We start from the raw sequence: 15391 nt of genomic DNA, 5'->3' as shown, positions 1-15391 counted from the left end.
ATAATTAGATCTAACATTGTAATTAGATCTTTTTAGTATATATTGTCATTTAAAAGTAAAGCATTTAACCTCATTTATCCTAATACCATCGGTCTTACTAACGGAATAAATAGCACATGCCATGAATGGTGTCACACCTCTCTGTCTCACTTGTCTCCTCTTCCTCGTCTAACATAGATGCCTTACCTGTCACTTCTTCCTCATTTGACGCTGATGCAAATTTAGGGTAGTGCCGAAGGAGAAAGAAAAGGTAGAGCGGTGCGACACCAATGCAAATACCTCACCTCCCTCATTTTCCTTTTTTGACACTGATGTATATACCTCATCGCTTTGCCTCCTCTTCCTCCTTATCGACAATATTTAGATCGATATCGCTAAAGCAGACCACCATATTGTTAGTGTCAACCACCATCACAATAACCCACCCACGGTGTCATTGTCTACCACTATCGCAAATTACTTTTTTGCTTATCGTTTTCATGTCATTCATGCATGTGTTGTCACGTGCGATATCTTTCGTCAATAAAATCAACGACGTTAGAGTAAATAAAATTAAATATTTTAATTTCATAACTATAAGGATTTTAATATATATATTTTTTAATCAAGGGACCAAAATACTAAAATGGTCGAACTTCAACGGATAATCTATAATTAGCCTATCACCATAATTAAAAATAAATTTTTATCCATCGTTTTCATATCTTTCGTACACGTCTTGTCACCTGTTATATCTTCCGTCGATAAAACTATAGAGATTTTAAATGCTTCATTTTCATAACTATAGAGATTTTAATATAATTATTTTAAAGTATAGAGACCAAGATACTAAGAAGATCCAACTACAAGGTATGTAATTAGTCGCATACTTCTTTTAATCCCAAAATGCATCATATAGGATATGTCAAAAAATATTTCAGGTCCCAAAATCAATATATAGATCCAATCAAAATGTTTCTGAATAGGATTATAATATTGTTGATATCTTAATAAAAGTACTATAAATCTATATAAAAATACTATAATAAAAAAAACTCAAAATACTACACAAATTAATTTATCATTCTTTACGAGGTTTCAAATAAAACATAAAAAAAAATTGACCTATATGTCGCTTCTCGTGTCTTTAAATAGAGTTACAATGTCTTTGTTACTTATATAAAAACACTCTAGTCGGTGAATAATAACTCAAAATATAATATAAACTAATTTATTATCCTTAGTGATTTTTAAATATGTATTCTTTTTGGTTTAGGAATAAAAAAAATAAAAAATTAACATCTATGCCAGAATTTTTAATTTTTACATTTTCATAAGAACACTATAAAATCAATTGGATTGGTTCAATATAAAGAACGGATGACTTATAAAGAATGGGTGACTGTTTTTGGATATTATATCAAATGAATTTTTGGGCATCCTATCAAAGGCATTTTTGAGACTAAGGTAAAAGAAAAAAGAAGAAAAAAGAAACCATTGGATAAAAGCAAAATGTGAGTCACGAAAACACCCAAAATGAGAGACTTTGTCCTAAAATTCACCTTATAGGACTGAAAATTTGATCTGATCTTTATTTTGAATTATTTTTCATGAAAATTTAAATAAGATCCCATCTTTCATGAATTTTTCGGAGGAAGTTGTTCACCGCAGTAATTCAAGTCTCGTGAGAATCATAATTTTTTTTCACGAAGGGTACATGACCTCATAATAAACTATTAAATCTTTACTAACTAAGATAACTAGCACCTTCATAATCACAAGTATTACTATCTATTTATACCAAATGACATATATCTCCCAGATTGATTCAATCAAGATTATTTCCTACAGCTTGTAGTACAGCCCCCTTAGACATATTTTCTCCACTTGGAAATCATTTTCAAGCCAAAAGATGCATTCTACCTTGATATATCAAAGAGATTCCTCATGGTCACCACTAAAATCATCAAACAGCATTACTGTTCTCGTTTAACAAAGCTGTTTTCATAACATCCAAAATTACAATCTTCCTCAAAGCATACATGTGCTTCACAGTCATCCAGGAGTAAAAACTTTTTTAACATTGACACAAGACCTAGTAGTTCTTCCAAGCAATTGACCAATGGTTTCAGTGTTCAGATGCAATCTCTCAATCAGTTATTGTCCTCCTGTATAAAAAGACCAAAGTGAGAAAGAGAGAGAGAGAGAGAGAAGATCCATTAGTATAAGACACGGTGAAAAGGCCTCCAATAGCTAACATGACAATTGTTGAGGCCGAAATATTAGTTACGCTGGATATGAGCGAAAGAAAAGGTAAAATCATGCAAGGTTTAAGTAGGCTGGATTCGTCATTGTGTTGACGAATGGGGGAATCATAGCATCCCAGATACTGAAAAATATTTTAAGCTTATTTTTTAAATTCATTGTATGGTACCTTCCTTCTGGCTTTTTTATTTGTTTTATAATGCATATTCTTTGGTTTATGATTTGAAAATTTAGATTTTTTTTTTTCCTGATGAAACTTTGTCACTTACTTTTGCATTGTTTGTCAAATTATTTTCTTACACCAAGCACTATACATTGCCACATGTTGTCTGAATTTCAATGATGTGGATCAAGCATTATTATCATGTTGAATTAACCATACAGTGATGTATTTTCTCTTGTTTTCATTTTATTTTATCAATTTTGTTTCTCCTTTGATCATCACATGTTCTTACAATATCCATTCATGCTCTTTAGCAATTATCTTATATTTTTCGGGGAGCTTAAGCTTCCAGTCACTTTACTCCAATTTGTTGGATATTCCCCTGATGGGAGTTTAATAAAAAATTTCCTTTCAAAAATAAAATATTACATGCATTATTATTTCATATTAAAACGTAACATTTGGGCTTGACTTCATTCCTAAAACTGCATCTTTACTAGAATCCAGTACAATGCAAATTCCAGCAACAAAATACCAAATATGTAAACATGGATTAAATGCAGAAACAAATGAATAGCTGAGAACTTACTCAAGGAGAACCAGAAGAGATGGATGAGCCTTCTGAAGATGAGACTTTCTGAGGAAAGCCATCAAATATGTATGAGCAATCTGTATATGCTGATCCAATACCCACTCCAGCAGCAAATGCTACAGATGCCCATCGAGTAACTGGACTCCCTGTGTGAATGAAACATGAAAAGTAAAGATGGGCCCGATGAATCAGGTGAGAAGCAAGTAGTTGACAACAATTATTCTTTCCCTAGTCATGAAGCGGATTATGAGTTCTATGTACTTATGTTCAGTAAGTTACTCTAATGTTAAATTACTCAAGTAGTGATTTGTTATAATAAGGTGGTAGTAACATTTTGACATACAAAAACTATAGATAATCATAAACAACTAAGTTCATGTATTTGTCATCTGAAATTTAAATAGATTTCAATTCCTTGTACAACCATGGACCATGCTGAAATAGGCACTTTCTCCTTCCTCACCCTTTAGCAGGAACCTGTTCAGATATGTGCATGCTGCTATAATTCGTCACCATCGTCCATAACTATGCAAGACCAGTCATGCAAAGATCAACAGATGAAACATTTCTGTTAATAGTGAAACTTTAATTTATATATGTTAGCAAGATGGAACAGTTGAATATAGGTCACATAATCAGAAAGAGGATTTTTGGTGACGAGGTTTATCTATGGCATCAATACTGCCGCCAAGTATGAAAAACAAGCGATACTTTACAGATGAGAATGCTTAATAGTTAGGAAACAGCAAACCCAAAATTACTGCAGCTGAAAATAGGAATGCACACAAATTTCTGATGTTACAACGAAAAGTAGGATCAGGGATTGTTGAACCCATAGCAAGTAAATTGAAGGTAATGGCATATAAGGCAAGACAAACTCAAATCGTCTCGGACATGTATCAGACAACATACGAGTATAGGGAAGGAAAGCTATAAATTTTAGTAACAATATAGATCAGGCAGGAACGATGAGGCTGAAGACCAAAAACTCAAGAGAATCCAAGAATGAAAAGAGAAACACAACAATTTGATACTGGAAGAAACGAAGGCGATTTGGGGTATTTCTCAGAGACGATCACCCAGACGAGTACATCCAGCCCACAAAACAATCGATCTTGGTGAAAGTTGACGCACTGGGCTCCAAACGGAAGGAAGGAAAACAGATATCGATCGGGGTGGTGAGAACTCACTGAAGAAGAGAAGGGCGGTGAAGGCTCCGGCGAGAGAGGAGTAAGTGAGCCGGCGCATGGTGATATCGAGGCAGGCGTCCCATTTGGCGTTGAGATCATACCGCGGCGGAATCCCCTGGGCCTTCTGCTGTTGTTCCTCCGCCATTAGAGCAGGCGAAAGCAAGCGCGAGAGGGATAGACGCGTGTTTTGAGCGTTATTTGGGGCATCGCCCGTTTTAGGATGCTTAATAGAAACTGTGCCATCTGTGAGCGCAGAAAACAATATAATATACATATCAATGAAAATAATAAAGCGTATTTTCGATATTTACAGTTTTTAATATATTTAAAAATATGAATATACTGAGTGAATGCCAATGGAAGTTATATATATATATATATATATATATATATATATATATATATATATATATATATCATCTCGTCGTCGATCATAGCCTTTACGATTGTCTCTATCTCATCCACTTCCTTGATGTCCCCTATCACCTTGTCTTTGTCACTCTTTACTAGATTCAGCAGCACAATTGCAGTATTTTTCCTTACCCTCCCACTCCTCTTAACCACCAGATCCACTAGGACACTGACGTCATCAACCCTCCGGAACAACTGTACGCTTTCGTCACATCCTACCACCTAAGTAATCACTATCGTCATGTCCTCCATCACCCACCTCTACCCGCCCTTCACTACCAACATGAAGAGGGGTGACATGGCGCCACGCTCGATGAGGGTAGTGCGGTTGAGCAAGTAGAGGGCTAGACTAAAGATGGCCTTTAAGTGTGTCCTTGATTGACCTAGTTAACGTGTCGAGGGTGCCAATGAGGTCCATGAGAGCAATGATCAAGGGGTTCTTTGACCCAATGATGGAGCAGTATACTTTGACAAAGAGGAGGCTGTAAAGGGTTGTAGCGATGTGTTAGGCAATGGTGGGGGAGAGGAGAAGGGCGACGATGAGGGCATTGAAGATGCCCGGGGTGCACGTGAGCACATCGCGGGCAAAGATAGAGAGATTGAGGAGGGTAGTGGTGATGGTGGTTAAGGAGGCGGGCGATGAGGAGGGGCACGACACTGGCGTTAATGAGGGGGGCGCTTATCTCTGGGTCTTGCTTCGACAAGCGACGATTCTCCATGATGACTTCGATAACAAACTTTGATTCCACGACGATGGAGTATCGATGCAGATGTAGAACGACGAAAGGACTGCTCGACAACTATGTCGATGTTGATGCTAGCAGCACCGTCGTCTATCACGACTGATGTCGTTCGTCACCATCAACTTAAACATTAAAATTATTTTTTTTTATTTTTTATTTAATATTTTTATTGATAAAACTTGCGTTACTATATAGATTGCTATTGTAAAGTGTAAATACTGTTGTGATGATAACGGTAGTTAGCTATAATCTAAGTAGCCCTAAACTTCGAAGGAGTAACTTGTTATTTTTGAGTTCTGCAAGGATAAATATGTAAAAGCGTCACGAACAACGAACCCTCGGGCTCGAAACGGTACAAAGCGAGACGTTTCTTTTCGTGATGCCGCGGCGATGAAAGAGGACGGCGGCGATCCATCCCTGGCGATGCCGTCATCAGATTCCCCGACACAACCGAAGCGAATCCTCGACTCCCCCTCGGAGTCGCCGAAGCCGCAGAAGCTGCCGAGATCCGTGGAAGAGGGTTGTGGAGAAGGACGCGAGGGGATGAGCCAAAACCCTAGGCTCCAGAGGTACTTGGTGGCGGTGGAGTACATCGGAACGCGGTTCTCGGGGTCCCAGAGGCAGCCCAACTGCAGAACCGTTGTTGGCGTTCTTGAGGTTGGGGGAGTAAATTTGCATGTCTCATTCGCCGAAAGCGGGTTTTTGTTGGCACGGAAATGTTATTTAATGTTTTTCCAGTTACTTAGCGTAGTGAAACCGTCGAAAATCTATAACATTTTAACTTTGAGGGTTCTAAGAAACATCAAGGCAGGAATGCCTCGGTTGTATGTTGGGTGGTCTATTTGTTTAGGTGCTGTACGTGATTTGATTTTCATCAAAATATACTCGAATAGTTCGTACATGGTCTTGTTAGTAAACTTTAAACAATCGTATTCCATTCAAGCATCGGATATTACTACGCATTAAGGTTCACTGGAAATATTAATTGATTTCTATGTCACGTGCAATCCTAACAACTTGAATTCATCGTACATGGTTAAGTCATGATGGTATGTCTTCGTCGCATTTGGCATTGCATAATAGGAGAAGGCATCAATGTGAAGATTAGATCTGGGTGTAAAAACGAGATAGATTTGCATTTCAGTATTATTAGAGTCTGATGTCTTAGGTGATAGGAGGTCCATATCCCCAAATAGTTGGGACATCACTTTGTATCCAACTCATGACTACTTAACTGGGTTGTGGAGATGTATTTCTTCAAGGGTTGTGAAGATGTAGGTAATAATGGTCTCATTGAGTATCCAGGCTAGTTTTGGCCTAGTCTCAACAAGAGTTTTGCATGCTAGCAATAGTTTGTGTCAGTTAAACTTGCAAATTTTGGCTGGCTGTCAAAAGGAGTGGCAATTTGATTCTTGCTATATATGCAGACACATTTATTTAACACATTTTCAAAAGAAATCTTTGGCCTGCGTATAGCAGAAAAATCCTTAATGAAGGTCATATCTAAAAGTTTTCATTTACCTTTTATTGGTCCAACTTGAAAAACTACAGCAGTTAAAGTTCTAATATGATATACCCTTAACATGGTAATCATACAGGATGTCCTAACTGACTTGTTTACATAGGAAACAAGAATTTTACTAAAATTTTGATATTATTTCTAAAACATTTTTCTTTATGAATATAAATTTTTTATATATAGTATCTATTGTGTCAGACAATGGATTTCTTTTTTCATTAATGCTTTGCTAACTCATGCAGGATGCATTTCATAAATTTATCGGACAGCCAGTTTCAATATCCTTCTCCAGTCGAACGGTAATTTGTTCTTGTGATGTAGAAGTTTGCTGCATTTGATACTTGTATTTTCAATAATCTAATTATGTGGTGCTTTTAGTATGATCAAGTTAAATTTGTTAATGACCTGATGATGTCTAATGTGTCTTCCCTGCGAATCTAAATTTATTTATCCTTGTTCAACAGATGCTTTGTCAACAATGATATTTGTTGTACATAATCTTATTTTATGGAGTTGCCAGGAACTATATATATATCAGAAGTTTAGATCAGATATTTAATCTTAAAAAAGTATGACCTAACATCCTTGGTTGTCCAATTTTATTTCGTTAAATTTGAGCTGCATTTGATATTGATGGTGAATACCATGTTGGTTTAAATCCAAGAAGGATGCACTTGGTTGAGAACTAGTGTCTTATGTGTTATAGCCTCAAGATTTATTGTGAAATATTTAATATATGATGTCACTCCATTTTTGTAATTGCAAATAAATACCATGAAAAAGAGTCTAGCCTTCATTTGCATGCAAGAGTGTACAAGTCACAATTGTTAAATTTTTCTATACCCTAGGAAGAGACAGAATTTCTTTGAATACCTCACACTTTTGTCCCTTTATCTTTCACATTGGTTGACAAATTACCATAATTTGGCTAGGGTATGATGTAATGTTGTTTTTGGTTCAGGATGCAGGAGTTCATGCTCTATCAAATGTTTGCCATGTTGATGTTGAGCGCATAAGTAAACGAAAGCCTGGGGAAGTGGTATGTGATTACCAGAGTGCTTTATGTACTTCAACATTCTTTATAGAATGCTTTCCTACTTTTCATATCAGAATACTATTGCTTTATGGAAGGAACCTATTATTCGTTTACTGTTATAATATGTTCTTGTGGTTTGATTTGTCTTGTTAATCAGCACACAATTTTGTGGGTAAATATAGTAGTTTCGAATTTATTGCCATTCTTTAGGTTATTAGGGTGTTGTTTTGTATAAATTAACAGCTAAACACCCCCCAAGATACAGAGCTTGAGTGTAAGAGTATTGGGAAAGTATAAAATGAATAGCTTGAATATTAGATAATGAATATCTTGAATATACAATGTCCTTGACGGTTTTTTTCTTTTGTTTGTGGCTTCAAGGTGATGCTTCCAAGAGGAAGCATCTAAAAGAGAGAAGAGTTTGTTGTTTATTTGCTCCAGTGCTCTTGATACACAGTTTTTGTTTTCATGTCAATCAATGTAATTTATTTATCTAATCACCTCCGTAGAAAGTTTTATTTTACTCTCTTTAACTGAAAAAGATATTTCAAAAGAAACAAAACAAAGTAACATTCAAGTATATCCATTATTTTGTATGTCAGTGCTCCTCTTTCATTCTCTGACTCCCCAGATTCACAGTGCTGTAAGTTCGTTGCAATGCATCAACTGGTTCACCTAGTTTATTCGAAGTGTTATACTGAATCACTGATGTTTCTTTTTTTACAGTTAACACCACATGAACCAGGTGTTGTAAGACGTGCTGTTAATCACTTTTTACAGGTTTGTTTCCATCTGTTATGATGCTATACTAACAAAAGTTGGATTTGCAACTTATACCATATCATTTTGGTACTGGGCCATAGTTCCTTTGCCATTCTACATGATGTTTATGTGTCTTTATGAGCAATAGAATAGTCTTATCTCTTATAATAAATTTGTTCTTTTTCCATCTTTTGAAATCATGGTTAAGTGAAGGTTATTACCTTGTCCTAGCTGATGCACTTATTTTGCAATTACACTTTGAGAAATGATATGCATTCATTAATTACTTCTGTAGTCCAACATATTTTTTATGTTTATAGATGTGCATTTGATGCAAAATAATGAACATATTTTCTTTTTTTCTTATGTGTATGGCAGAAATGTGAAGGTGACATAACAGTAATTGATGTTCGATGTGTTCCAGCAGATTTTCATGCACGATTCAAGGCCCTGGAGCGGACGTAGGTATCAGAAAACCTGTCTTTAATATGAAATTATTAATACATACATCTCATTAAATTCTTGATCACAAAAAATTGCACTGTATGTTAATATGCGAGTTTAAAGTTTCCTACTTAAGTTAAAAAGAAGAGTATGTTGTGTTGAACAGAGAGACCGAGTCAGAATGTTGGTAATACATTTTTTTCTTGTAAGCCTGATCTTTTCCTATTTATGCTTCCTTTGTCATGGTTAGGACAATACACTCTTTGGTCCTTTTAAATGCACATTGTTTGACAAAATACCAGCTCATGAACTAACACTCTTGATAATTTGTGAGTGGTTCACTAATTGTATTTTGTTATTCGACTTTTTCTTTTTCTCCAGTAAGTTCCCATGATACTACTAAGAATTGAAGTGATGGTTTACAGTGTTTTGCACCTGCTAAACCTACTGGCTCCTGCAAAAGGCCTACTAGAGTGTGAGATTGATGTAATATTAGCTTAATGAAGTTAAACATTTTCATCTTTGTGTGCTAATTTAACTGGTATGCTAATTTAACGAATTACCTTTGTGTTCTTTGTACTGTTGACTGATCCAAAGATTTCCCTCTCTTGCCCTTCCTGATCTCTCTCTCTCTCTCTCTCTCTCTTACCTTAATTTCTTTAACTTCTTATTCTCCATCCTCAACATTCTGATAATACCCTCAGGTAGACTGGCTGCCTAAATCATGTGTTGGCATGGTCAGTTGCCAGAGACCGCTGCCAATTGTTTTTTCCTTCGCCTAATGACTAATGCTATACTTGCCAGCTGCTGAAGAGCCCTTGTGATAGGTAATTAGTGTTTCCTTTTCTTTCCTGGGTTTGTTCCTCTAACCCGCTCCCCTCTCTGTTTTGAGCTGTTAGTCAGATTTAAATATTGTTATATTTTATGTTTTCCTGTCAGTTCATTGGGTTGACTCCATTTTATCCGCACTTTTAAAATTTTGCCAGCATGGCAAAGTACATGGTTTTGGCTGTTGCTTAACTGAACCCTTAATATGTCCAGGAGTCTCTAATTGTCTCTTAATAACTCTAGGAGTCTTTAATTGTCTTGAAGCTTCTGTTTAAATTTGTTTGTGTAGAATTTATCTATCTTATCATACAACTAAAATCTTGTAATTCTTTGTAGATACCACTACCGCATCCTCTCAGGGCCAGAGCCTTTGTCAACCTTCGAGAAAGACCGTGCTTGGCATGTACCTGAGGAACTGGATATTCTTGCTATGAAGGTTAATTATTTCGTGAATCATATCTGAATTTTGTATGATATTGATTTTCTCTTATAAATGGTTTCCATGCAGAAAGCATGTAGCATTCTGATGGGGTCTCATGATTTCAGCTCATTTAGGGCCACTGGTTGCCAGGTTCTAGGCTTCAACATTCTTTTTCATTTTAAACCATCCAGATTTTTTTTTGTTTCTTATTGTTGTTAAATGACAACTGACTTGGTATGGACCTATATTTACTGGTCTGACCATGAACTGGTACCAAAACATATAGCTTGAAATTGGTACAAATACCATTCATTTTTATTTTTTTATTATTCTATTCAATGAGGCTAGGAGGTTCAGGTCCATATATCATCTGGTATATCAGTATTGTAGCAGTCTGGTTGGTTGCTAAAACCAGTTTAGTACCATGGTCTAAATCCATGATCTTGAGGGATCTTAATAATATTTGTTTGACTTTAATTGGCTCATTATTAGTCATATCTTTAATGATGGATGGTTGTTTGAGTGAAGTTCCAACTTCACTTCATGCAGGAATTTCTTAAATTATTATACTTGTGCACTGTTAAAATTTCTGAAGTATTTGGATTTCTGTTTTCTTCATTTTTACTCACGAGAGCGGTATATAACATGTGTATTTTGCTCATTGATGTGCAGGCAAAGTCTCCTATCAAAACTTTGGACGAACTTAGTGTCGCAGAAGTTCTTCCATCACTGTACTTCCCGTCAATCATGGAGAGGTCAGAGATGGAATCATTAAATGGTTCTCTTTCTTGTTCCAAGACATCCGACCATGAATTACCTGCAAATTATTTGGACACCTCTCGCATGAGCATTCAGAAGAACGGTACTGATTGCTGTCAAGGGTTTGGACATAGATCAAGGCATCGTTGCTATGTTATAACAGCAAGAGCTCGTTCTTTTCTTTACCACCAGGTTCACTTCTTACTTTTTCATGCTTCCTTACATGGCCTTGCTTTTCTTTTATTTATATGTTTCACTCCTTTTCCAATTTTCATATTATCCATAGATAGAAGTGTCCTTTTTTTTGTGGAATTATCATGTGTTATCAGGAAGAGAAAACATTGCTCCATTTATGTGCTTTGATAACGTATGGAGAATTTGTATCTTGCCAAAAACAAAGTGTATCTTTTGCTTGTTGAGGCTTGACACTATGCTTGTATGAGTTGAGTGGTTAATTAATCTGATAGCACAGATGAAGAATATTTGGTAGCTAAAGGTTTTATCTCAGTTTGCTACATTTCTTGGGGATCTGTTCTCCATATGATACTTTTAGATGCTCTATCCCAATCAGTTGATATTTGCTGCAGTACCCTCTCAGGTTAATGAACATTTGATGCTCTAAGGATTATTTATCACAATCATAATTCATGTATCGCACTTTTTCTGCGGCTGCAGAAAACAAGTTTGCTAAAGATTCTACTGAGTCTATATTGATTCAAGTTAAATTTGAGTTTTCATTATGTTACGATATTTCTTGTATGATAATTCTAGGGTCCTATTCTGAGGTTTCTTGATGATAGTAGGTCTCTTTTGGTTATAGCATTGTTTGGAAAAAGCTATCAAAGAATCCAAAACATGAAATTAGACACAGCTATTGCCTCCTGGGCCATTTTGGAGCCTGGTTGAACGAATACGTGCAGTCAGGCCACCATAGTCTAGTTCATGTATTTCTGTACAGATTTTGGTGTATTGTTTTCAAGGTAAGCAGATTCGCTTATTCTGGACATGTTTTTGTTTAGAAGGAACACTTTGGTAGGAGTTTGATTTGATATCAAAATCTCCTTAGGAAATGGTTTGACTAGTTATTTTGTCATGAAATAACTGGTAAATTTTTATTTTTCAGTCACTTGGAATACTGACATAATTGGTTAAACTTCACTGTAATTATAGTGAATATCATTATCAGTAGTTATTTGATATGAACAAAAAATTGACTATATCTGCTGGTATCTTGTATTTGCTGTTTCTCTCTCTTTCTTTTTCTTCACTTCATTCTCTCTCTTCATTCCTGTTGTTTCACATCTGCAGCAATTCAAAAACCTGCTCTTCCTTGGTTTTTTAGCAGTAAATTTTTGGAAGTATCTTTGAACAAGATAAATTTGGGGACTAAAATGCTATTAAGCTAGTATATTAAAATAGATGTGTATATTTACAGCTATCAAGAAACTAGCAAACCAAATATTCCTGTGACTCTATTATCTTGTTGTTTCATGGTTTTGAAGGGCATTAAGATTAGTCCAATTTCGCAGGTCAGGCTTATGGTTGGTGGTCTAAAATCTGTCGGGACTGGAGAGATAACAGTCAGTGATGGTATGTTCTCTCACATTCATTCAATGAAAAATGTGGTCATTCTATAAGATATTAGAATCCTAAATTTGTGTTCTATCAATTAATTTGATGCAGTCGAAAGAATTCTGAATGCAAAATCGGTGACTGCTGCAAGCCCCATGGCTCCTGCCTGCGGTCTGTATCTTGGCACTGTGAAGTATGATATTCCATAGAGTTTTGGAGGTGTGCTTTCTCTAATCACTAATTGCATTGGAGTCAGCATACTTGCTGCATCAGTTTTAGCCATTTTCCAGACTTGTGTTCTGATATGATACTTGTAAGCATCGACCAATTTGACCTTAGGATGCTTGTTTGTCTAATGTACCAAGAAGAAAGAAGGTGATGAATTAATAGAATAGAAGAAAAATTATCTTGGAATAATTAAAATTTTGTTGTAGAACATAATATCTTGGATATAATCTTCGTCTAATGGTTGTTATTATTGTCAAAGGCTAATTCATACCCTGTTTAACTTACACCTGACTGTTGCTGACTATAGCTGTGTTATTTTGTCCAAAAGATAAACTGGTCTTCATTCATCAATGTCTTAAATTGCATTAGTGGAAGTCATACATCAATGGCTAATTCATACTTTCTTGGTCTTAGCAACTAGTGGAAGTCATACATCATTGTCTAAAATTGCATTATCTCTTTCATTACTTTTTGAACAAAGATTTCAAATATTAGATTACCATCCCAATTGTTTGATGTTTTCTAACTTCAAGTTGCTCTCTCTTTGATTGACAAAGACAGAACACCACCTCAGTCAAACTATCATAAAGAGCCTCATGATGGGTCATAGGTGACAAACATCATAATGTCTTGTGACATCCGATGGTGGTGATATGCCCAATGAGTGGTATGAGTATGCAATCATCGTTGGCTTGTTATATCAGTTGCATTTCATTCTCTTATCTTATGACAAGTAGCAATTCAAATAAAAATGTCAAAATGACCACTAGTTTCAGAGCACCAATAAAGTAGTACAATATATTCTTTGGTCCTACTTATCCTATTCTTGGATACCATTAATTTCCTAAATTTTACGAACTTGAACTGCAGCAATTGACATAAAAATTCTTGATCTTTTGATCGTAATGTGTTGTGTTGGGTAAAAAAATATGGATTTCATCAGTCAAACAGAAAGCCAATGATGTCAGAAATCCATGCAAAAACAGAGAGGAAGGGAAGGAAATGATTGGAAGTCAATGGATAGCTGTTAAAACGCCCGCCATTTTCGCAGGTCAAGCGAACAAAGAGAAAAGAAGGCACTGCAGTGCATGGGATAAAAGCACATGTTCTTCATCTTTTGGGACAGTGCCGTATGATTGACATGATGGCTTCATGGATTGACATGGTTTCTTGCTACTGCTTTCTCTTTGCTTAGGTGTGGCACTCGGATATGTCACCAAGGTTCATGATGACCACTGGGGCCTTTTCTTCCCCTTGGCGTGCATCACTTCAAGCCATTTTGTCAAACACTTTAGACGTGAATGAGTGAATCGTCAATTATGATGGCATCTTATAGTAAGAATTGATATTTGTCTTGAACTATTCATTTACCAACCAAACATTGCAATTTATCCTCAGTGGGCAAGTTTGGTTTGATTCTTCACTGTTCTTTAACATGACTGGTGTCTTTCTACGTTACTGTTCAACTTTCTTCCCCACCCTGTGAGTAGAGAAGACTAAACAACAGGTAGAGGTTTGCATGCATGTTTGACTTGTCAGTAATTCAACTCTCTGCACTGCTGAGAAAACTCATTTGCAGTTTTTTGCTTAAGGAAAAAAGATGAATTAATTTAGCAGTGGTGAGGTAATTGGATGGGGGCTTTGGTAAAGCAAGAAAGCTTGAATGTGATGATTGCTGCTGTAGGGAAATTGAGATGGTACCACCCTGTTTGTGTGTGATCATGACTTTCACTTTAGCATTCTCATCTCATATCATCATCATCATCAACATTTCAATCCTATCTGTGATTCACACAAGAAGGGATGCTACAATTTGAAGTGGTGCATCAGTTTTGTCATATCAGTCTACAAGACAAGCCAAGGGGAAAACTATTTGATCCCATTTTGAGTGGTCTCTGATGGGTGTCTTCCATTGTCTAGGAGCCGATCAATGAGATACTCATGTGCTGTTTTAGTTGTTTGGCTGTCTTGTTTTATGCTTCCATTTCTTGTTCTAATAAAACAAGGTTGAATATGGTGCATTTATACAGAGATTATTATACAAAACTGAAGGTTGATTATAAGCAAATCGGCAGACTACTTCAGGTGAAATTGGAACTACAAGGAATAACTTGATCATCTCACTGTGAAGGTTAATTAATCCCTAAGAATGCAGCATCACACTGAATGAGCTTCTCAATGGCATATAATGAAGGTTGGTCTACAATTTTGTTGACCAGAAAAGCTTCATTAATGATTCACACTCATCCTTATAGTTTTGCTTAATCATAGCCAAGTCCTAAATGTCATAGGTTTAATCAGTCAGCTTGGTAGGTGATTACTAAACAAAAAAGCAAAGTACTTTAGCATGACTTTTGAGAACACTAAACAAGAAAGTTTAGCTCATAAGAATGATAGGGTTGGCAAAAAGAAAGCATATGCTTCAAGTCTTATTTCTCTAAAAGGTCAGAATGGAAAGAAGAGATACCAGATACCAGCA

At 36.0% G+C, this 15391-nt stretch overlaps 1 protein-coding gene across 11 annotated transcripts; it reads left to right on the top strand.

Moving 5' to 3' along the window:
* Positions 1-5689: 5689 nt before the first annotated feature.
* On the top strand, positions 5690-14328 carry LOC135582475 (uncharacterized). Of its 11 annotated transcripts, none has more exons than XR_010501116.1 (12): positions 5690-6000; positions 7105-7161; positions 7824-7901; positions 8625-8678; positions 9039-9121; positions 10269-10368; positions 10441-10503; positions 11026-11304; positions 12642-12702; positions 12796-12903; positions 13474-13579; positions 13964-14328. XR_010501116.1 is itself a non-coding variant. In XM_065166832.1 (11 exons), the coding sequence occupies exons 1-10, from the start codon at positions 5734-5736 to the stop codon at positions 12891-12893; spliced, it is 1140 nt and encodes a 379-aa protein (XP_065022904.1). In that variant the 5' UTR covers positions 5690-5733; the 3' UTR covers positions 12894-12903; positions 13964-14328. The 11 variants fall into 11 exon arrangements, 5 of the variants coding, with proteins under 5 accessions (XP_065022904.1, XP_065022902.1, XP_065022903.1 ...); XR_010501115.1 differs by having other exon boundaries at positions 13856-14328; XR_010501117.1 differs by having other exon boundaries at positions 13470-13579.
* Positions 14329-15391: the final 1063 nt, after the last annotated feature.

Source organism: Musa acuminata, chromosome BXJ3-9, assembly GCF_036884655.1.
Source record: "Musa acuminata AAA Group cultivar baxijiao chromosome BXJ3-9, Cavendish_Baxijiao_AAA, whole genome shotgun sequence".
Classification (NCBI taxonomy): Eukaryota; Viridiplantae; Streptophyta; class Magnoliopsida; order Zingiberales; family Musaceae; genus Musa; species Musa acuminata.
The sequence above is the reverse complement of the archived record's forward strand: the minus strand, read 5'-3'. Positions and strand labels throughout refer to the sequence as shown.